Source organism: Motacilla alba, chromosome 2 (assembly GCF_015832195.1).
Source record: "Motacilla alba alba isolate MOTALB_02 chromosome 2, Motacilla_alba_V1.0_pri, whole genome shotgun sequence".
Classification (NCBI taxonomy): Eukaryota; Metazoa; Chordata; class Aves; order Passeriformes; family Motacillidae; genus Motacilla; species Motacilla alba.
The window spans coordinates 80760560-80784539 of NC_052017.1; the positions used below are offsets into that span (position 1 = coordinate 80760560).

The window sequence follows — 23980 nt, forward strand, 5'->3', positions numbered from 1 at the left end:
AAATCTCATTCCTACCTGCTGAATGGCTGCCAAATTTGGTAGTGCAAGAACATTTTGTTGGTTTACCCCTTCAGCACAATCCTGCATTCAATTTTTAAATGTCCATAAAAACTGCAAAAGCCTCAAAATGCCAGATTGGAACAATAAAAACTTTGAAAGTCACAGTGCAACAGTTTTGGTTTTTTCAATAACTCTCTGGGAGCAGGATCAAAAATCCTAGTTCCAAACATACTCAAGTTTTGAGCTGCTAGCTTCTAGGTTTGGAACTTCATTTTTCCTCTCTAAAACTGTGTCTGTTAAGTGCAAAGCAAGTGGATATTTTGTGACATTTAGAAATCCTTGCAGAAGACCAAGAGGGGAATGCACAGGTGGATGGGTAGCTGGCATTTGTGATAGTTCAGTCTTGGGCAGAGTCGAGTCCTGTGTCATTCAAGTCCATGGAGGGGCCCAACCCTGAGGGTTCATGAAAGTCCTAGTAACTCTGAATTCTTCTCTAATATGGTTATTTTTTTTTTCTTTTATCATATTAGCTCTGAAATTTTTCAACTGTTTATTTGCATAATCAGTAAATCAGATAATTAAAGTTTTGGCTGCTTCATGAATTGGCAGGGTATGTAATTCTCATTTTTTTATGTACTTCAGGCTAGTATATTTGGAATAAAATTAAGTTGACATCAGCTCCTTGAAGCCATATAAAGCTTTAGATATTACTTGGTTTAAGTACAGAATTATATATCTATCAGGGGATCTCAGTTCTAACTGAATTCCAAGCCTGGAAAATTTAAGCATGATTTTATGTTTATTTCCATACGTTTCGCAGTGCTTACTTTATAAGAAACTGTAATTTTTAAACTGTGGATGAACAGTAAAAGCTGATTCTGAACAAATGAAAACACACATGATGTTATTCCCAGGAAAATTGGCTGTTACATGTGGCAAAAAAAAAAACTTGGAGGCAAAATAATGCAGTGACTGTAGCCAATTAGTAAGTTGTCCATATGGTGCTGGACTTCTTGTATGAGCTGCTGTCCTGTCACTTCATGTGAAAGCCTAACCAGCATGCCTTAAATCCTCAGAAAACAGCTTTTCCTCTTTTCTTGTGAGCTAGAAGGGGAAGCTGTATTAAAAGGAAGCCCCTTTTTAATAATTTACTTTTGTTTTTAATTTAGAGAATGATAGTTTCCAAAGATATTTGTCAGAAGCCTATTGGCAAGATAGGCAGCTCCAGCAGTAATGGCTGTAAGCATGAGGGGTCATGACTGTGGAAAGCAAGGAAAATGGTTCCTGTGAAGTAGAGACAGGTATAAATCTTCCCTAAGTGGCTTTACATATTTGCTGGAAGCAAGGATGTCATTATACCAAAGCATGCCTTTAAACTTCTGGTAACCATCAAAACCACCACTAACTCTGCGGCTGCTAATTTGCTGCTAATGTCTTGCTGGTGTACTGCTCCATGGCTACATTCTTTCTTTGGGTTTACAGTCCTGACACTTTCTTTATGGCCTCTTTAAATTCAGCTTTTGGAATCCAGCATCCAGAGCTAATTAGGCAGGCTGTAAGACAGCCTCGCCAAACAAGTCAAAACATTTTGAAGCCATTCCATTGCTGGACTTGATGTGAACAGTAAGGCGATATTGCTCACGTTTGTTGACATATATTATTATGGTTATTGCCATTATACCCCACGTCCCCAGAGTATTGTTTAAATACATGATACAAGAGATGAAAGCAACCAGATAGTGAAAAAAGAAAAAAAAAAGGAAATATCATGTACTTGTTAGTTTTTGGCATTGTGTAATTAAACCATCTCCTTTAATGTTATTTTTGCCAGTATCTAATTAGCAGAGCCATCTGCCTAAGAAGTGCTGGACCATCTGTCTGGAATACTGTTCTGTTCATTTCTTGGTTCTTGACTAATTAACTTCTTTCTCTATGAAATGTAATAGTACATTCTGTTTCTACAGTTCCAAGTTCTTGTATAAAGATGTGTAGGAATGCATACTGTCTACCTGTACATGTTTTGAATATCTGTGTAGCTATAGGAACACAATTCTCCCAGGAGGTCTGATTGTACTCAGTTATGTGTGCAGATTTCACTGTAGGTGAAAGCCACCCTTTTTTTTTGTCGCCCTGTTGGTAAAACTAATACATCTCTCACTTAAATAATTCTAATTGACCAGTCCTTTATTGGCTGTGTTCAAATCTCAAATTTCCTGTCTACGTTTACTAATTAAAGTTAGAATTCTAGAAAGGGGCCACGTTAAAGTTAAGTATGTAGGGCTCTGATTTTTTTTTTCCTATTATATTTTGTATTTTTCTGGAAAATTATGTAATAATTTAGGTCAGAAGGGACCTCCAGATGTCTTGCCTGGGGACTTCCTTTGTTGCTGCATGTTGGGCATGTAAGAGAATCCCTTGACAGTAACTTCTATGAACTTTATTTACTGTTTCTACACTTTTCATGTTCCTCTTTTAATATTCTTCAAAGGTATTTGGATAAATCAGTTTAAATTAGAGATTGTCTTTCAGTTTTTGTTGGAGTTAATTTTTTTGCAATTATTTAGTTTAACTTGCTGAAGATAAAATAGTTTAACTTCTAAGCAAGACTCTTACTGTTCATCCAGAGAAGTTACTAAAATTTATCGGTTGTTCCAAAGGATATTATTAATTTCAATAATGTAATTTTTAACTTAACATATGTGGCTATTAAATGCACTTTTTTTTTTTTTTTTCATTTTGAAGATAATAGTTTCATTGCATATTCTTGAGTTGGAGTTTTCTTTCTTTGCTGGAATTTCTCTCCTCCTACTACCCCTTGAAAATGCCAGGAGAAATTTCATCTGAAGTTTTGAAGTTCTTTACAAACATCAATGTTTAAAACACACAGTTATTTACAACTGAGGTTTTTCAGAAAGCTGCCTGCTATCAGTTTGAAACTTGAGTTCAAGCTTAGAGTGTACACCAAAGCCTTGGTTTTTGTTCAGTCTGATTTATGTCAAATCTGCATGGACCTTCGTGGTTCATGCATTTTTTTTAAACTAAGGAAACAATATGTTTTCAAAAGTGAGCTGTGACAACCTCATCAGAGTACACTGGGTTAAGTTCAAGTTGTATCTTTCAAGTGCAGTCTTTAGAGTTTCTCACTTTGACTTTCACTGCATTAAAAATCTCACTACATTACATAGTTAAGGTTTATTTATGTATGAGAGAATGTGTTTATGAAGGAGATTGGGAAATTAAGATCACACTAAGTCAAGTCATTAAATTTATAGAGGTGCTTAAAAGACCATATTGATCATAGGATTTATAAAAGTCATTTCACTGTAAATATTGTCAATTTGCTATCAGAAACAGACTGCTGTGCCACCTTAATCCTCCTCCTTAACCTATGCAGCTGTGTTCTTTGTAGAGACGTGTAGTAGTAGCTGTGTATGACCTGTCCTTATTTTCTCTGACACTGACTTTTAAATCCCTGTTTACTCTTTCCCCAGAGAGAACAAACCTGAATGTCTGTAATTTGGTTCAATGAACTTTGTTGCCAGCTTAAGCAGAACTAGAGCATTAATTAAAACCTGCACACTGAATGCTGCAGGTTGTAATTTGAATGTGAAAATTGAAGGTTCTCATTAAGAAAAATAGAAAAAGAAGTATCCTAATAGGATAAACCTTAGTGGTATAGATCTTTGTCATGAATCCAATATCCAGCATGGATTGCATGTCATATCTGGACTCCTTCTCTGAACTTCATGGAAATCTCATCCATCAGTATTAAGCAGGAGAATATGTCAATTTAAGGGAAGCAGTGGATAACAGTAATATCTGTAAGCGTGGTTTTGCACTTGCTTTCTAGCATAATGCAATCCATATGTGTCCATCTGGTCTTTCAGAATGACAGTTTTCAAGCTGTAATCTTCTAATGGCAAAACCCACATTGTTATTATTCTTTTGGGACATTTTGCTTTTTCTTTGAGTGCTGAAGATTCAGGACACATTTTTCTCGGTTTTTTTGGTTGTTTTTTTGGTTTTTTTGGGGGTTTTTTTGGTTTTTTTTGTTTTTTTTTCCCCCACATTAAAATGACATTTATCTTAAAGAGTTTTCTACCTGTCTTCCTCCTGTATAGAAGTATTACACTGTGTTGAATATCTAAATTTCCATTTTGTGGGAAACTCCCCAGAATTTCCTAAAGATTAGAAGGTAAAAAAGAAAGCAAGCTCTATGAAGAAATGTTTGCTTGCATTACTGAGCTATGTGGGAGCCTTAGGGACCAAAGTACAACAGATTAAACTACTCAGCTCTCTTCTGATGCCTTTATTCTATATTTCATTTGCAGCCTCCTCTATTATTATCTCCTCTAGCAGTGGAACCAAGGGCTATAGGACTATGAGTACACTTGGTTTCAAAGAGGGAACTTTGCTTTGTCACCAGCGTGTCTGCATTTATTTATTGTCCGCATAGTATTACTCATTTTTAGCAGGTATTTTCATGACTAGGGCTTTCCCAGAGAGTTGGCCACTTGGTTAACTTGTAAGCAAATATATTTATATCTAGTTGTAGCTGTTTCTACTGTTTGGGTTCTTGTATGTGCTGTTAACTGTGATGTCCAGAAATATTACATAATGTTTTAGTATTTCACATCCTTCTCCTTCAAATTACTTTTAGTGTGAACTTAGAGTCAATTGAGAGCTGGGTACTTTGTCACTGAAAATTGATTTATTGATAAACATTTTGTATTTAATGCAATCTTCTTCCTTCTGTTCATGCCTGACATGTTTTTCTCAATTCAGTTTTGGCAAGAATTTTCCTTCAAACCTTCCTTTTAAGTACCCATATTTCACTCTCTTTCTACTCTGACCTCCTCCTGGCAACTCTTGTGTTTCTCCAGGCATTTGAAATTTTTTGTGTTGTTCAGAGATAACATAATTCAGCACTTGTGCCTCATAACATGGAGGTTCAGTGTGTCCTAATGGATTGATTAGGAATTCAGTTGGTCATCTTACAATCTCTATTACGGATGTGAATTGCTTTTTGCATTACTGAGTCAAAAGAGTTAGGTCATTGCTGCTTTTTTATTTAACTCAGTATGAGATTTCTTTCCTGTTGCTAGATATGGTTTGTTATAAATTCTAGGGTCATTCACAAGTGGATTCTTCCAGAAGTTTTCAATATATTCCCCTGTACAACATACTCATACTTAGCATTGCAAAAGCAAATGCTGTAAATAGGAAGGTTAACAATGGAGGAAGAGAAGTAATTACATTAGTTTTCACAAGTAGGTTGTTTTTTTTTTCTTGAAGTGAAAAATGCTCATTCTTGGGCTTGTTGAAACACAAATACTCTGAAGGCATTTACCACCTTAATTTAAACAGGCTTTCACCCTATTATTAAATAGAGAGTCTGCTTGCTATTAATACAGTCTCCATTAAAAGACAGGTAAAAAATATTTTCTATATTAAATCTGGATAAATGGTCTTTCATTATTTTCTTGTAAATAAAAATGAAAAGGCTGTGGTTTCAGTAATTAGGCAGCAGTGGTTGCTTCAGAAATCTCAATTCTTCTTGATAAAATGTGCTTTGTGGCATTTTTATCTAAGGAACATATGGATGTGCACCATTGAGGTGAAAGAATGCAGCCTGATTTAAAATGCACTTTGACTACACAGGCATATACAGACATTCAAATATGTACATGTATTGGCACATTAACGCCAAGCATACAACCTGCTCCACTGAACAGCAAAGTTTGTAAGTCATGGCTGCTGAATGTTAGATATGGAAATAACTGGAATTAACTCATACAGTGAAACTGTAGTAATGCAGACTAGGCTTTACAGTCCTGGCATAAATTTGTTGAAGCAGTGAGACAGCTCTAAAAATGAGAATAAATTGCTTCTGCTCTGCAGTGCACTGTTTCACTGTTGTCTTGTATGTCTATCTGCCCATGACTTCCTCCTTCTCTGAATGGATGTTTTAGTGCTTCTGATTAGTGCTGCAGTCATATCTATAGGGACTAAAATCTCCATTTGATGCTTGAGATAAATACTTTAAAAAGTGCAATAGGGTGCACTTTCCCATTGAGCAATGTTTCTCAGCAGAGCTGACCTCAGATGCTGTGGTGATGCAGCCCAGCTCTGGTGGAGAAAGAGGTTCAGCCTTTCTGTGTGTTCCTCTATCTGCTTACCCTCATAAAACTCACAACAGCAGCAAAAAAAAGGCTAAATAGTATCAAATGTAACTGTGGTTGTTTCTGCTGTAGTGAACTGAGTCATGATGTTGCCCAGTATCCTTTAGGATTAAAATAATGAAAAACCTTCCACAGCAAATCTACATTTCTAGGGAGAAAACTCTTAAGAGGCATTTATGGATAGGATCATACACACCTAATCATCAGTATCTCTGAAGCACATAACACAAACATGGGCTTAGGGAGCTCAGAGGCTTACATTTCTGGGTTACCTGCATTTCTAACAAATTCCTTTTGGTTGCAGGCAGTGGAGTGGCAATGTGATGAAGCTACTAAAAGAGCCTGTTACAGTAAAGGCAAATCAAAGGTAAGCACGAGACAGCTGTGCTTTAATAAAAATATTATGTTAATAGCAGATGTAATTCAGTGTATAAATCCCTACCTCATGCATTTTTGCTGTCTCCTTTTCTGAAGAGAGACGTAGGAGAAGAGTCTGTCACTGACGTGTAAGCAAAGAAAGAAATAAGAATATAGGGAGCATGGGGTGAGAGATAGAGTCACGTGATTCCTGTCTGAAATGGCCATGAACTTTAACTTCCAACAATTTACTGGTTTGACATCAAGGTTAAACATTTGCATGTCATATGTGGTGAACTCTATTCTCACTTAATTTTCTGTGCTGTAAATCCCGAATAACTGTGTAATTACTTTGTAAAATTCTCAGTTTATATCCCTGTGTTTAAGATGCAATTTTATTAACTTCTTAATTTCCTATCTACTGGTACTATGAAGAAAATATTATTAAATGCACTAACTTCTTAGACATTGAACTTGATGTATTTTTGTACTTAAAACCAATTCTTTATCTGGCCAACTGCAATATCTATTATTCAGTACAGGAAAATATAATACTACAATTGAACCTTTGGCTATGTCAACCTGAAGGTGGTTATCAAATTATTTATAAAAGCAGTTCGAATTGCATGCAATCTATGTTTTTATTTTTATACAGTTTAGTGATTAAAGTTAATTCAACAATAACATAAAGGGAAAACACATGAAGAGTGATAAGTGCAAAAGAGCACACTTTTATTCATCAGAATGTGTTGCGTACATTATTGTGCAAAATTCAAAAAATCCCAAGCTTCAAAAACATATTCCAACAGCTCTGTCATGTAGTAGAGGAGGAATCTCTTTTGCATAGTTAGCTAATCACGGACTTTTAAATTTCGCCCATTAAACAGTGAATTTCCAGCTCCTTTTTTGCTAAGCACTGGAAAATAAAATTACAGTATGATTGTACTTCTGAGATAAACAAGGAAGAATGGCCTCACTTCTGAAGCAGGGCCACGTTACACTGTGATGTATAGAAAAGAAAGGACTTTTGGAACCTTGTATTTTAAGGAAATGTTTAATTTTCTAGGTTGTTATTTTTCCCTAGAAAATGTATGCTTCAATATATAATATATCCCTCAAGCCTTTATCCTTAGCTTTCATATGACAACACTTGGAAGTAAGGGAATACGCTCAAGCATCAATAGACAATGTCACAGTGCATTGATCAAGGGACGTATACAGTAGAAATTATTTAGTAGGAATGCTATGTGTAACTAAACATATATGGCTCTGTTTCACAGTGATTTTCCAAGTTTAAGGCTGTGAGCATAGCATTCAACTAGTCTGAAAGTCATAGTGCAATGACTGTGATCTAACATGATGGATGGAAGTAATTATAAATTCGAGGCTATAGCAGTGTACTTTGAAATAATATCTTGACAATACTGTTACCACACATTTGATTCAACAGTGTAAAGCATCTGTTGCTACTAAATAATTTTGTTAGGAGAAACGCTCAACACTGGTGATACACATTTTAAAATGGGCCTTAGTGTAGTTTTTCATTCACACTGAGTTTCACTTATGCTCATCATACCATTTCGAAGAGATGATGATTGGAAGTTAAGCTGTCACTGTAAAATGGTGTATATGAGATTCAAATCACGACCTCTGCAATTGTTTCTTGGTTGTTATTGTTATTACTTGTCTAAAGATTTCATTTGTACCCATAGCCATGTTCCTCATTCACAATCTAGAAAAGGGATATAGTCTTTATGCTTCATTACATTCAAAATAAATCCTGGGAGTAAATGCTTCTCTTCTTATTGTTACCATTTAGGTTGGGTTTTTTTGGGTTGGTTTTTTGGGGTTTTCTTTTGGTTTGGTTTTTTTTTTTTTCTGGTGTGCAAACTTTGTGCCCTGAAAGCTTCATATTGGAGAATGCAGAGGTACTGCCTGAGAAAACCTACCCAGCTGGAACAACAACTGTCTTTTTGAACTTTTCATGCCTCTTCTGATTTCACTGATGTGGACAAGGTTAAAATCAAAGATAAATTTATGAACAGAGAAATAATAGCAAAATTACATTTGTCTTTTTTTGCCTTATTTCCAAGACTAAAGCTAGGTCACGATACTCTCTGTAGAAGGAGATGCATACAGAGCCTTCCCTTGGATAAACTGGAAATTATCAGATCAGGAGGAATTCATTCCAGTCCTGCATTGTGCCTCTTCATAGGAAATTTCTGCAAACATAATTCCAGTAACTGCTATCAGAAAAACTTGATTGCTTGCCTGCTGTATAAATAAATGCAGCCCCAATTGCAGAGTTGCTGGGGGTTGCATTTCTGTAACATTTCTCAGGTGAATTCAAATTTCAGGGCAGACACACATAACTGTAGGAAGACGCAGCAAAGACTGGAGTCAAAATGTTAGGGCCAGCCTAGACTGTGGCAAAGGAGAGATGAGGATTGCAGGGATAGCTGTGGATAGGTTATTCATTCAGATCCTGGTTTCTGTAGAAGCTCTGATGACCACAGAGCAGCATGAGGGCCATAAGTTCAGGTGGCAAAACCTGAACTCATTGCTTGAAAGTCACTTTAACTGATGGAGTGAATGCCCTGAAACCAGAAGGTGGCTTTGAACCCTGAAGCAACTCAAGTAGTTTTGAGATAATGGTCAGTGAAACAGGACTCTTTTTTTGTTCTTGAGAAAGAAGCTGCACGGAATTTTTGCCTTTGGCTGTTATCAGGTGTTCTCAGGTTTATGCTTTAGAGGCCAAGGAGGGAAAAGAGCTGAAGGGGAAAATATATAGGGACATCTGTCACATTTGACAGTGTAATGCACACTTGACTTTTGAAGGCTGATGTTTGTTACTCAGACTTCAGACATTTATCTACCAATTTAGACTTTGCCTAAAATAGCTGGTGGCTCCAAGAGTGAGCCATGCAAAATTATGTCCTTGTGGCCAGCATGCATTAGCGTGTAGAAATCCAAAACACCAGATAAGATTAAGAGAATAAATTTGCCTATTCATACTGACACTTGTGGTAGGGAATGTTAGAAAGAAAAAATAAAAATGCACTTGTTGACAATACCAAACCAATGAGAGGTTAAAAATAATAATGCTAATTGAAATTAAATCCCATCTCTTGCTTATTTAAGATTCTAATGGCTGAGTGTGTTAGTATCTGATCCTTCAATAAAAGTATTTAAAAATAAAAGGCAGGTATGTTTAAAATATTAACCTTTACAAAAAATATTGCTGCAAGAGGATAATTATCTTGCAGTCAGATTGACCTTGGATTGTCAAGGTAGTCTTAAGTAACTACTCAGCCTGCCTGGCTGCTGAATTGTTTCTGATAGTCATATTTTGTTTCAGATAAGCTGATACAAAAGTAGAAAGTACTTTCTAAATGTATTTCTTTATTTCATATATATTTTAATAGGAAAATAGGAAAGTATAGGACAGAGAGGTTGAGATGAACTGGAGAATAAGACTGCATAAAAGATGGCTACCAAACCTAACACCACCCCTGACCTAAAATATCCTTTGGTTTGAAGTTTTTTGCCAGTTCTACAACATACATCTCATTTTTAAAGGTGTCAGAAGTGAACCAGTACAGCCAAACTTGACTTCAGAGCTGGAAAATATCTCTGAACAATTCAAATGACTAAATAGTCGAGTCCTTTTTCAGTATGATTTTTGGGTGGTGATTGTTTTATTCAAGACCAATTTTTTAAAATTTTCTTTTGCATTAATGTGGATATTTTTTCAAATTAACAAAGTAGTCAATTTTAAAAAGTTATTATTACATTTTCCATTTTTTGCACTGTGATCCCAACAAGAATTCCATAGGAGATGTCTTATTTGCCCAGTTGAAATATGGATTGTTGTCTAGTTGGCACTGGACTTGGGAGCATTAAAGAAAGAATCTTGCGATTCCCAAGAATGTCAGAGTTTAAGAAATTAGCATTATTTTTGAACAAAATGAGTGGGTGATCAGTGTGCAAGTAATTTGGAAATGACACTATTTCAGGGAGATCTGGAACATGAAGAGGAGAGGCTGGATGGGTTGTAATGTCAGAACCCACTTATTTTTCCTACACGTACATTCCATGCCTTGTTGCAAAGGGCAGAATGGAAATAGACCAATGAATTAAATTACTGTTTTACATTCTAGGAACCTCCTTGAGCAACCTTCCAATGAAAAAATGAAAAAACAATCCCCCAAAAAGTTACCTTCTAATTTTTGGGGTTTTTTTTATTGTGATGGAGTTAAAGCAGTCTGATAAGGAAATTGCCAAAACTACCATCACTGCCAAGTTGTGAAATAACTACTTTTTAAATGGCTTGTTGCATTGCCCAACTCAGTTATATGGTTGTATATAAGCTTCATTGTGGTTTAAAGAATATTACGGTGACAGTTTTATAAAGTTCAATATGAAAACTTCATATTTTTTACCCAACACGGATCAAATCTTACTTATAAGCTATTTGTCCCTTGCCTTTAAAGACTCAAAGAGAAGCATTTTAAAGCTACTTTTTCACAAGAAACTAATGCAAATGTGGGTGTGAGAGGTGTTTTTTCTGAGCAGTAGTTTCTTTCCTGAGACTTTACAGGATTTTTTTGAGTTTATTTTTAACTTGACTTTTATGAGGAAAGGTACAGAAGATAAATTGTAAAAGTTTTCTCAGAGACCTTTAAAGTATTCTCCCCATCTTCTTTTGCAGTCTATTTTGTGCCTGTTCAATTTATTTAGGATTATATTTGTTGTCTTCCAGGATGAGAGTCTATTTTCAAGATAAACAAGCAATCCATTTAATAAAACTGTAGGCCAGATAATGGGACTTCTATGCTATTACTCTTGTATGGATTTACTTACATGATTTCACTTAATATCAGCTAGAATTGCATAACTGTATTTTCACGAGGTTTTTTTCAGACTTTTTATGAGACTGTCTTGTGGTGAATGCTAGAGAGCATTCAAATGTAAGTTTCCAGGAAACTCTATTTTCTCCAAACATATTGTTGATCATTTTATTGTATACGGACATTGATTTTTCTCAAGAAAAGTGTTTGAATTTTTTCTCATACAGTTCTGGGAGATTTTTAGTATTGCAGGACAAAGCTTTCTGTTTGAATTAACAGCAGAAATTGCTGTTGATTTCTAGCTCCTGAAATGAGAGATATGAACATCACAAAACTTTCACCCCTCCTAATGGGGTAACAAACAAGTCAAATTATTCCTCAGGGTGAGCATCTTTTTATTGGGGTAATGAATTTTTTTGAGAAACTTTGAATTTACAGGAAATGAGACGGTTCTAATAAAACAGGGTAAATTATGAAATTAGTGTAAAAAATCCACATCAGAACATCTCAAGAATTTTATTTTTACTAGTCTTACCATAGTTTTGTTACTGACAACCTGTTCTTTCCCCTGTTTTCCTCACAACTTCCTTTCTTGGCCTAACCTGACTTTGAAGTCAACATCTGATCTCCTGAGACAGTACTGTATTATTTAGGTCAGCATTTATCAGATCATCTACCTCAACTATCAGTTCAAAATTTAGCTAAGTCTTTGAAATATAGCCTGAGAGGAAATCTTCAGTACTAGAGAGGTTTATTTTTATCCTATTAAGAACTTTTCAGAAAGGTTGACGGATGCATGTGTGTAAATAAGAAATCTGTGCAAATTCTAATTGCTAACTCAGGTATGCTTAAGCCTTGTTTTTTCTTTTTTTTTTTTGTGGATAAATAACCATGGAAAGCAAAGTGTTATTATTTTCCTCTGTACTCAGCAGTATCCCTGAATATATCCCTGAATATATTCTTTGTTTTTTGTGTGGCAGGAGGAATGCCAGAACTATATTCGAGTGCTTCTTGTTGGAGGCAACCATCTCTTTACCTGTGGAACCAATGCATTCACTCCAATCTGCACCAATCGCACAGTAAGAGTTAAAATATTTTACCCCACAAGCTGGAGTCCCTGCTCTGAGCCAGCAGATTAAAAGGCAGAGCATGTTGTGGCTGAGAGCTGGCTGTTTGGGTATTGATGGGTGAGCTGATGTGTAAAAGGCTGATTTAGCTGGTGGCAAGCCAAATAAGAGAGCTAACCAATCTCTTTTTGCACTCTTTTCCTCTGTCTGTGGGAGGAAAAGTCGTTCCTCATACATGCCAATTTTTATGAACCTTATGTGTTTATAAGACTTCTGCCTCTGTCAGGTTTGATTGGCATCAATAGGTTTAGTTACCAAATGTGTTTGGGTGGCTGCATACTGTGTATGTGTAATTCTGGAGAAACGAGAGTACCTGTATTAGTGATTTCTGACTGGAGAGAATGAGAAATTTCCACTGAGATCTGTCATTCTATGTTAAAAAAAAGCCTAATTGTAGCATCAGTAATAGTCATAATAAGTATAAAAATGTCACTGTTTGGACTAGGCTGCCTATTTGTTTCAGGAGGGGAGAATCACTTAAATATGAACAACTGTAATTCTAAAAAACTTATCGGCAGATTTATTATATTTAAACCCATTGCACCTTTATTTTTAAATAGCATATTAACATCATGCTGTGGTTTATGGCTGAAAGTATTTGGGCTACTAAACCAGAGGTGGTTCTGCTAAATTGGAAAGCTTCTTTTCTTACTCTCATTTTTCGTGCGAGATTTTTTTTTCCTAAAACACACCAACAAAACAAGTAATAGATTTTATTTGTTGTTGTTGTCTGCTGTGGTGGATACTGTATTGATTCTGGCTATCAGGTTTGGGGTTCTTTTCATAATAACAGTCTTTGCAGAGGTAACTAATTTTTGAGTGCCTTCTAATAGAAAACATTTAGGCATGGTGGATAATGACTGACATGTATTTACATATCAAAATGGCAAAAGTGAGATCTGACAACATTACAATAAGACTTTCTATAAGAGACAATTTTGGATTGATGTAGAGGTTGGCTACACACAAAAATAAAGTAGATAACAGGTGTTTGTCACAAGGTTTCGCTCAGATTGATGCAGCTTGGCTAAAATGATAATTTTCAGGTAATTTTAATCCCTTTTTCTAATTCTTTTACAGTTAAGCAACTTGACAGAGATACATGACCAAATCAGTGGCATGGCTCGTTGTCCCTACAGTCCCCAGCACAATTCCACTGCTCTTCTCACTTCCAGTGGAGAATTATATGCTGCTACAGCCATGGATTTTCCGGGAAGGGATCCTGCTATTTATCGAAGTCTGGGGGCCCTTCCTCCTCTCCGAACTGCCCAGTATAACTCCAAGTGGCTGAATGGTGAGTGCTGATGGACTGTGAGACTTATCTTTTTAACTCATGTTCATCATAGTCATGGTGTTGAAATTCCATTCTGAGAATCTGAATGTTTTTTTTGGAGTATTGCTTATTTAACTTTGAAGTTATTTTGATTTTTTAATATATTCTTTTACTAGTATAAGTGCTATGGAATTGAGTTAATATAGCTGAAGCTTGTAGATGTGCCCTTAAATACATGTCATTTTTGCAGGCACAGGGATGAGAGGCATGTACAGTGCTCTTACCTGGCAAAGCTGAGTCAGCTTTGAGCAGCAGCTTGCATTAAGCATTCTTTTCCTCAAAAACCTAAGGCAGAAAATAAACAGTTTAGAATGGACTGAATTCTCCTGGCTTTCCCTGCAGGTCTCAGCCTTGACAAGCGGAAAAAGTTTGATTTTCAAGCTGCTTATGTGGTGGACTGACATTTTTGACACTTATTATAGCTAAAGGATAGGGAATAGTTCACAAAACATATCATAAAATTGTGTTTAGCAGTCAATTTTGTTTCATGGATGTTAATCACATGATGAGGGTTTCCAGCTGGGAGAAACTACAAACAGGCAGGGATTCCCGAGATGTGACAGACCAAGTTGCCATTTTGTTTATTACAAAAAAAAGGAAGCAGATTCTTCTAAAGTGAAAATATTATTAAACATAAAGTGTGAAATTATGTGTATTACAGTTTGCCCATGCCTATTCCAAAAGAAAAAAAAATCATAATGCATGTTATGTGACACAACAGTCACTATTCCTACGGTACATTTCATGTTATAAGGGGATTAGTTTCATGTTGGAAATTAAATATAAATATAAATCCTTCTAGCTTCAGAACATTTTATCAGTTGCAAGTAAAAGATTTTATTTTGAAAATATCTGTTCTCATATAGTTTGAATGTTTAATTGTGGTTCTACGACTGGTATATTTTATTTGAACAATGAACCCATCAGAGGTAGCTTGCAGAAATTTTTGACCTTTTCTAAAGGCTGGATGATTTTAGAATGTTAATTATCAACAACAAAAAAGTCCTAAATTGTGTGCAACATAACAATTTTAGCAATGCAAAAGAAGTGAGGGGAAAAATGAAGTCATTGTATGTATATCCCTGGTCAGGCACCCTTTGTCCACTCAGCTTGGTATTGGAACTAATTGCTGTGCCACACCTGGGTGCTTTTGTCAAAGGCGGAAAAGTCTTCACACAGAATTTGCAGCTTAACTGGATATTTTTATGCCAAAGGCATGCTAAAATTCCCTCTAGGTTTCTCTAATTAATCATATTCACTGTATTCACATTTTGTCTATTAAAAGCTTCAGATGTACTCATACATTCTCCGTTAGAGTTCATTCTTCTGACTCAAAACTGTTTATAATTAAGTTACCAGGAAACTGTAGCTTTTATCTTTGGGGAGGAATAACAAGATGAGTTTGTAATTGGAGCCAGATAAAGTAAGTCAAATAAAAGACTGAAAGCAGCCCAGTCAACTATATTAAAGGGAGGGGTTATTATTTTCTTGGGTAGCTAGGAGTGAGGGATTCATCTCCTTGACTTGGAGATTCATCTGCTTTTATGTCAATTTGCATGCTTTTATGATTCAGTGCCAAGAAGCTGCATTAGTTTTTCAGTGCTCGGATTGAAGGGAAGATTTTGCTGCTTTCACTGAGAAAGTAACACAGATCGATAATCCTGCAAGAAAAGTAAGGCATCAACAGGAATGGAAGCTCCCTAGTCAATATCTGTTATGCATCAGTAGCTCACAGTTACTGTAATTCAGCCTCATTTGAGGTGCTCATGTGCATGTGTCTGTCAGTGTTTCCAATTCTAAGTTTTCCTCGGAAGCACCCTGTTTTTTCTTACTTAGATTTTCTGCTCTGTGAATCATGTTGGACCAAATCAAATCGTCTCCGGGGGTGACAGTTGTACTCTGAAACACAGCTGATTATCTTGTTCTGTGCTTTATTGCTATGCAGTAAAGACATCGTTGATTTTAGTGGCTAGCACAGCAAATTCAGAGATCTTCAATCCCATCAGTCAGGCAAAAAGGACATGCTTATGTGCTGAGGCAGTCTGCTTTTGGTGTTCACTGTTCCTTTTGGTGCGGGATCTTGACTTGGAAAGCTCTGAATCTTCATCACAGGAGAAAACATGTTCCTAATCTTACTTGTCAGAAGGCCTGTAATCACAGGAGCAATGATATACAGTGTGGGAGGAGAAAGTGCAGCTGATGTGTCAGGTGGCTTGGGTGAGATCCCATATTACCATGATGTGATTTCAGCCTCTGGAATCACAGATTTCACCAATAAAATACATTTATGTTGTTGACCCAAGTTCTCCATTTGTTCTGGTTTACCCAGAGTCACTTGTTTATTGTCAGATCCTGCCTTCTACTGGGGGCTTGATAGGCCTGGAAGCAATCCACATCAGCCAAGTATAGACGTTAGCAGCTATTCACTGAGCATCATTTTGATCAGTTGCTTAACATTAGAAAATTATGGAGAAATCAGGGAACTTTCATTTCTGAATTACCATTTTCTTGATGCACTCAAGACTCAGTTATCTAGGGGACAAAGAGTTGGTTAGTTCAGTTAGAAGTATTAATTATTCAGCGTATGTGTTAAATTAAGCTACACAAGTATGCTGAGAGAAGATAACTGAAGGGGAAAAGGTAAATTAATGTGGAGCACAAAGATTTTGAACAGGCACAAACCCAAAAAGTTAGATGGACAGCACAGCAACACTGCCAACACAGAAATCCTATTTCTGACTGGAGCTGGTTACTGTGGAGTCATCTTTGAGGCTCTGAACATACTGTTTGTTCCACCTGCTAGACAACATGCTTCAGGATTTAACTCCCTGATTTTTGTCTGGTTTGAAAATTTTTGTTGGCAGAAATGACTGTTCACCAAATGTTACAAATACCTGCATACCTGCACACTTCCCTAAAGTTTTTCCTATGCATGGTCATGTTGTCTTCATTGATGGAGGAAAGAAGCTTCTGGTGGTACTTATTGAACTTAGATATCTCTGAATAAGATCACCTGTTCCTTTTTTTTTTTTTTTTTTTTTTTTTTACTTCAGAACTTCCTTCTGCTTCTAGGAGAAGAAATTGATGTTCTGTTTATCTATGCTATTTTTGTCTTCCTGGTGCTCCTATAGAGAACATCAAATGCAGCTGGCCCAAAGGCAATGAGCAGTTTTTTGACCACAGTTGTAACCATTCAGAAATTTTGCTGGTCTCCTTGATTAGATGCCACTGAAGCACCAGGCTACTGTAGTAGCACTCGCCTTAGTTCAGCAGATGTTGGGCTGCTCACAAGGAATTTATCAAGTGACAGTGCAGGGAGAGACAGCCTCTGTGCTATCCTCTTGCCAACTCTAGCACTTTGCACCTACGTCACTGTTCTCAAAGGGAATACTATCACCCAGAGGAGTTAAGGAGGGCTGCAAACCAGCTCTCTCCCATTCCAACAGCCCTGCTGGCTGCAGGATAGTAAGCCTGCAAATGGGAAATAGAGAATTCTCCTTCCCATGATGTCACATTTTGGCCATCTCTTTTCCTGCGTAAAGGAAAATGTAATGCCTGAAGTTACTGCCATGAATATGTATATATGCACAAACAGATAAAGAAAGTGGAAAGACTGCTTAACAGTAATTTATTCTGTAAGGTGATCTGTTCTGCTGCATACCCTCTCTTTCTCTCTGCATCTGTGTTCAAGTGTTTCTGTGCTTAAGACAAACAATTCGCGGTGATAGAGCACACACTGAGGGTTATGTCTAAAGCAGACATCTCTCCCACTGATTTCTTCTCCTGACCAAAGCAGTCAGCAAGACCCTGAGCTTCAGCCAGCTGCTCAGGTCAGTAAAGGGCAACATGTTGCTGGAATGTTTTAAATTTTCCCTTGCAGTGTTTCATAAGAAGAATAGTCTGCCTTACCAGTCTGCTTTGGACATTATTAAATAAAAAAAAAAAATAATTATTCTTTTGTTAAGCTGGCATGCTGTCTGTTTCAGTGTCTTTAAGCTGTCAGAGTAACAATGTTTAAATCATATCTGGAGTTGATATAGTATGCTTCTAATTAGACTTTACTGTAAAGTTGATCTGCAAAGTGCAATAGGGGCAGAATTTGTCACAGTTGGCTCTAAAGAACAGAAGTAAATGTAAGAGTTATATTTGCAGTCCACAGTTGTGATGCGTCCAGCTTGGCAATGAAAAGCCTTCAGTGTTTAAACTTAGAAACCTTTTCTGTAGTGCAACATTTACAGTTAGTAAAGGTATTTCTTCTTTCAATATACCTCTTTAAATTACTAAATGTTATCTGATACCTCAGTGTGAAAGTTGGTCTTAGTCTATAATGTCTGTTTGCCTCCCTCAGGCAATAAAACAGCAAAACATAAAAAAAAAGAAAAGAAAAGGAAATCCCTGTCTATTTCATCACATAAAATAACACTACAACATTTGGTTTCATAATTTGTCAAATGTCTTTCCTTACAATTGCATGGGTCTTCAACCATCTTGAAATTATTTCAGCTGTTTTCTTTTTCCTAGGCATGCAAGGGTAGATGCTATTGGAACATATTAAATAAATAAAATATGTGTTCTAAATGTCACAACATTTCATCAGTGGGCACATGATAGATAATTAAAATTCAATCCTGGATCAGATGTAGCAATAAAATAAAATTATATAAAATAAAAAAATCTTTTCCAAATGAGAAGCCTTTCCATATGAGGAGATGAGTGTTTGGATTGTTATGCTTTACTGGTAGACATAATATTATCATTTTTCCTCTTGCTGTCCTAAGCATTTGGTTATTAGATACTCTTACTAAAGTGGTTTTTCTGAGATCACTTTCTTAAAAACAGTAATAAAAAGGTTATTAATCCAGAGCAGATACTTTTAGTCTTCACAAGTAATAGTAAGAGTAAAATTCTTACAAAGGTGGTTTGGTTAGTGGTGCTTAATACAGTTCTGAATCAATGCCTATTATTGTTTGTTAGCAGATTTTTATTATAACTTTTGCTGCTAGCAGGATATGTAGAGAGAATTTATGATCCAAGAATAAAAATTAATTCTTTCAATTTTGTTTTTAAGGATTAATGGAAAGGGCTATAATAATTCAGTGTTATCCTTTCATTTTTCTAGGTTTTAATGAAAACCTTTGTAATTACCTAGTGGAAGCTTTTCTTTATTATGTAATATTTCATGTAACTCAAAACCAGTGTGTGCTTGAATGTGCAATGTACTCTTTCAGATAAAAGTCCTGAGTGAAAATATGCAAAGCATATTCTGCTGGTTTTGCTTATTTCACAAGAAGATAAATAATTACATTTCTTTGATTGTGCCACCCATAAGGTTGGTTCTTTTCTTTTGTGTATATCATCATTTTTTCCAGTATCCTAAAATAGGAGAGAAAATACCTGCTGGTTTTGAAACCTGTCGTTAGGCTTCTTCACTGGAGCAGTTACCAGAGGAAAAATTTTAGCAGTTAAGCCATGTTTTTCCTTTCAAATTTGTCCATCTTCTCCCTGATGGCAATGGCAGAATAGGAGACCAGTAAGTTGGTGTGAGGTGGAGGTGCCTCCCCTAATTTCCTTTTTCCTATGCCAGACTAAGTTATTACAAAACACCTTCATAGCATTTCCTTACCTGTTTGAAATGGTAGACAACAAGCACTACCCATGGATTTAGGATATTTTTAGTTCTTTTCTATCCTAGGTAAAACAGCAAGGTCCACCTATCATTTATTAAAAACATGATGTGGCTATTGAGGACAGAGCTCAGTCTTTTGTATCTCATCTAGCCTGCTTTTGTCAGGTGCCAGTCAGAGAGGCTGAATGAGGAAGGAGAACACTGCTGCAAGCAGATCATCTATTCCCAACTGCAGAGAGGCACAACAGGAGTGTGAGCCTCATTAATGCACAAAACCATGATACACAGTGACCCAGAGAGAATGAAAGAACTTAGGACTGAAATGCATCTCAGTCAGGGGAAGGTGGAAAATTTCAAATTTCAGGGAACATGAACACATGAAAACCAGCATTTATCAAAAAAAGGAGGGGACTGAAAGGTTACCTGAATATGAGGAACAGTGTCTTTGCTGTGAGACTAACTATGCACTGGAACACACTGCCCAGAGAGGTTGTGGTGTTTCACTCACTGGGGATATTCAAGAACAGCCTGGACAGAATCCTGACCAATGTACTTTAGGATGACCTGACTTGAGCAGGGAGGCTGAGTGAGATGACCCTTCTAACCTGACTCAATTCTCTGATTCTGTGTGATTCTGTGACAGAAATACTGGATGTAGAAATGGGATTTCAACAGCAGACATACCAAGCCTTAAGGTGAAGGGGGAAGAGGATGATAATGAAATTGGTTTCCTTTTTGTTATGAAAAAAAAAGGAAAAAAAGAAAAAGGAAAAGAGAAGCAGGTTGTAATGGGTTGATGCTGTCTGTATTCCAGGCACTCACCAACAAAGTCTCTCTGTCACTCCCCTCCACAGCTGTAGGGGGGAGAGAAAATATAACAAACGGTTCATGAGTTAAGGATGGGGAGAGATCACTCACCAAACATCATCATGGGCTAAACAGGCTCAAATTAGAGACATGAATTGAATTTATTGCTAACAAAATCAGAGCAGGATAATGAAAAGTAAAATAAAACCTTAAAACCCTCCACCTTCCCCCCCATTGCTCCCTCCTTCCCAGCTCTACCTCCTACCCCAGTGGCACAGGGAGACAGGGAATGGGGGTTATGGCCAGTTCCTCACCCATGGTTTCTCCCTCTGCTCAGGGAGAGGGGTCGTTTCCCTGCTGCTCTGTGGGCTCCTTCCCATGGAAGACAGTTCTCCATTAACTTCTCCAGTGTGAGTCCACCCCACAAGCAACAGTCCTCCCCAAACTGCTGCAGAGTAGGTCACTCTTTCCCAGGGAGTGGTCCTTCAAGGACAGGCTGCTCCAGCATGGACTCCCCTTTCCATGGGCCTTCCATGGGGTCAGAGCTTCGTCTCAGATATGGGGCTCTTCCACAGGCTGCAGGTGGATTTTTGCATCCATGTGGAACTCCATGGGCTGCAGGGGCACAGCTGCTTCACCACGGTCTTCACCTCCAGCTGGAGGGGAATCTCTGGCACCTGGAGCACCTCCTGCCCCTCCTTCTCCACTGACCTTGGTGTCTGCAGGACTGCTTCTCTCACATTCTTTGACTCCTCTCTTCTGTGGCCAAAACTAAACTGCCCAAAAACTCTTCTTCCTTCTTAAATCTGTAATAACAGAGGCATTACCACCATTTCTAATTGGCCCAGCCTTGGCCAGTGGCATATCCATCTGTTGGAGCTGCCAGGGATTGGCAGAGCTGGACATGGGTAAGCTTCTGGCAGCTTCTCATGGAAGCCACCCCTGTAAGCCCCCCCTGCAAAGCTTGGCCATACAAACCAAATGAACAAGTCTGCAGGGAAAGTCATTTACTTGTCTCCTTCCCTGCAAAACTAGAACAGAAAAAAAGAAAAAAAAATTGGCAGTGAAAATATTTGAAGAGAAATTGGTAAGTTATCATAATTGGGTTTTCTTTCCATACCAGAACAGCTGGCTGGCAAAATCTCCTTAAAGAAACTAGATTCCTCTGTGTCTGGAATTCTCAATTCAATTTTAGGTAACCATCCAAACTTCTGGATCTTTAGATAGATCCCCATACTCCAAATTTCCAGAGGTTTTGAGTGAATTAGTGAAATCCCTGTGTATTTACCCCCCTGCCCTTGCATATACGGCTTTGCAAGGTGTTTATCCAGTGAATACAGGTGACAAAATCCACTGAACTCCAGGTGTGACTTTCAAGGGCTTCAGTAAGTATTAGGTAACAGTACAGAATGGCTGCTGTGACTAAGTTTGCCACTGGCAAATTTGCATCAGCAAAATTATATAATAAATTGCAAAGTATTATGCCATGTAAGAACGCTTTACCTTGAAAATGAAGGAGATTTATTTAAAATAAACAACAGGAAATAAAACAAGGAATTTTGTAATGCCATATTTGAAAACAATTTTTCAGAAAAAAATAATTGCATTTCAGAATTTATTAGATTACATCAGTAAAAAAGTAATGAGTGAGCATCCACTTTTATGATTATGCTGAATTGTATTATAAAATCTATCAGCAATATAAGAGAAGATTGGAAAAAATGTCTGGGATACACAGTTCTAGTTTATTTTGCTGTCCTTGCTCTTCCGTACCTATAAAATTTTCAATTTAGCGAAAGGAAAAGAATGTAAAAGAAATCATGGAGAGCTAAGGAATTGCAAAGGAAATAGTCAAAATAGATTGGTAGCCAGCTACTCTATGGCAGGTTGGCATTTTTAGCACGCGTTATAGGTAATTGTGAAACAGAGGAAAAATAGCTATTAATAAACCCATTTCCAGCAGTTTCATACAGGACTTAACATTTTACAGTTCAGCTTCTGAGGATGGATATAGCTGTGATGACCACAAGTTATGTGTTATTTTTGAGTCATATAATGGTGTAGGAAAATTTTACTCTGTGATTAAAATTTGTCCCTAAACCTTCATGAGTGGTGATGCCTTGATCAGCCTGATGCAAGGTTTTTACTTTTTTCCCAACAGCTGCAAAGGGCCACAACTAAATGAATATACTTAATGAATATACAGAGATGGCAGAATGCAACTGCAACTGAACTTTTTTGATAATATTAACAAGATGGAAGAAAATAATAAAGACTGGCACATCTGAAGCTTAAATTCTTTCCTTTACTTTAAGTCCCTTTTGAAGAGTATTTCCAGTGAAAATGTGAAATTTATTCAAAAAACCTCAAATGCATTTTCCTAGAATTTAATGCTAGTAAGCATTTGGCTGAATACAATTATTTGGAAAAAAATGGGTCTTTAGAGATCAACAGTGTGGTGTTATTCCTTGATCTAGTGAGGTCTGTGAACAAGTGAACAAGTTCCAGAGAGATGTCATTCAACATTAGAGCAGTATCTAGACTCCTAAGATCTTAAATATATTATGCATTTATATATCTTTGTGTGTGTGTCTTGTATTGTGTGCATATATACATATATAATCTAATCTTTGTCTAAATCAGGAAAAAAATATTTTAGCTTTCTTTTAACATTTCTGGGGTTAATTTCACTTTTGATTCTGTCTTCCAATGCCTTTCACTTCAGATGTGAGTAGTCACATCTCACAGGGACAGTCAGTGGAAGTCACAGCTCTTACTTGCTTAGAGTAGGCTTTGGACCTTTAAATCCTTAAGGTTAATTGCTGTTACCTCCTTAAGGAAAGTTAGATCATTTCCTGTAATTTGGTTAACTATGGAAGCAGTAGCATCCACTGACTATGTAAATTAAGCCATGTTAGATCGCTTCAGAAGAAGTGAAGTTATGTGGATTAAAGAGCACAAACATACTTTCTTGCTCCTAAGTTCAGACAGAAAGAAGAACTATTTTATGCCTCTTTCCCATTTCTATTTACAGAAGAATTCCTGTACAGTTCGTTTCATCCTTTTACCCCTCAGACTGTATCCACACCACTAAGTAAAAAAGGCCTAGGAAATAAGCTTATGCATGATACCTTTGGCAGGTGGAAAGGGAGAATAATCTAAAGGGAATCCTTGTGTCTTCCTGTTAAGTGCTTTCACATTAAGAAAAGAGACTCTGCTCCCCAGAAGATGTGGATTTGTTTCCAGCCTTCAGAAAAGCAATCATATTATTTCCAGTTGAAGCACTATCTTGGCTTCATATGGTTGAGTTGTCTTTTCTGCAGTAGTCTGTGGGGAAACATCCTTGTTGGGCAGTGCTCACACTGCTTTATGAAGGAAATTATAGAAATTCCCAGGATCTGTGCTGAGTAAGCAAACTTCAGAAATAGCAGAGTAGTGCCCCTGGGGCAGCACTAACTAGCCACCCAGTGCTTTCAGTGCTTGGGCTTGTGCTCTGTCTAGCTCTGCTCTGTGATGTACACTGGAGATACGTTTTGGGTCACACTGACAGTCATTTGCTTGCTTTCCTGATTACACTGGTTCCATTTAATTTGGGAAAGTCTAGTCAGCCTGGCACATCCATAAATTGAGTATATAAAAAACCCTATAGAGATCGTATACAATATTTGTGACATTATTACAGGTTGACTTTCTTGTAC

General features: G+C 37.0%; 1 protein-coding gene across 5 annotated transcripts in view; it reads left to right on the forward strand.

Annotated features, from left to right (window-relative positions):
- Window positions 1–23980, forward strand: part of SEMA5A (semaphorin 5A) — a 318036-nt gene that overhangs the window by 164999 nt on the left and 129057 nt on the right. For all 5 annotated transcript variants that reach the window (XM_038128190.1, XM_038128193.1, XM_038128191.1 and 2 more), the window contains 3 exons: window positions 6487–6549; window positions 12370–12468; window positions 13597–13810. In XM_038128190.1, coding sequence (XP_037984118.1) covers window positions 6487–6549; window positions 12370–12468; window positions 13597–13810 — 376 coding nt within the window. The remainder of the gene's footprint in view (window positions 1–6486; window positions 6550–12369; window positions 12469–13596; window positions 13811–23980) is intronic.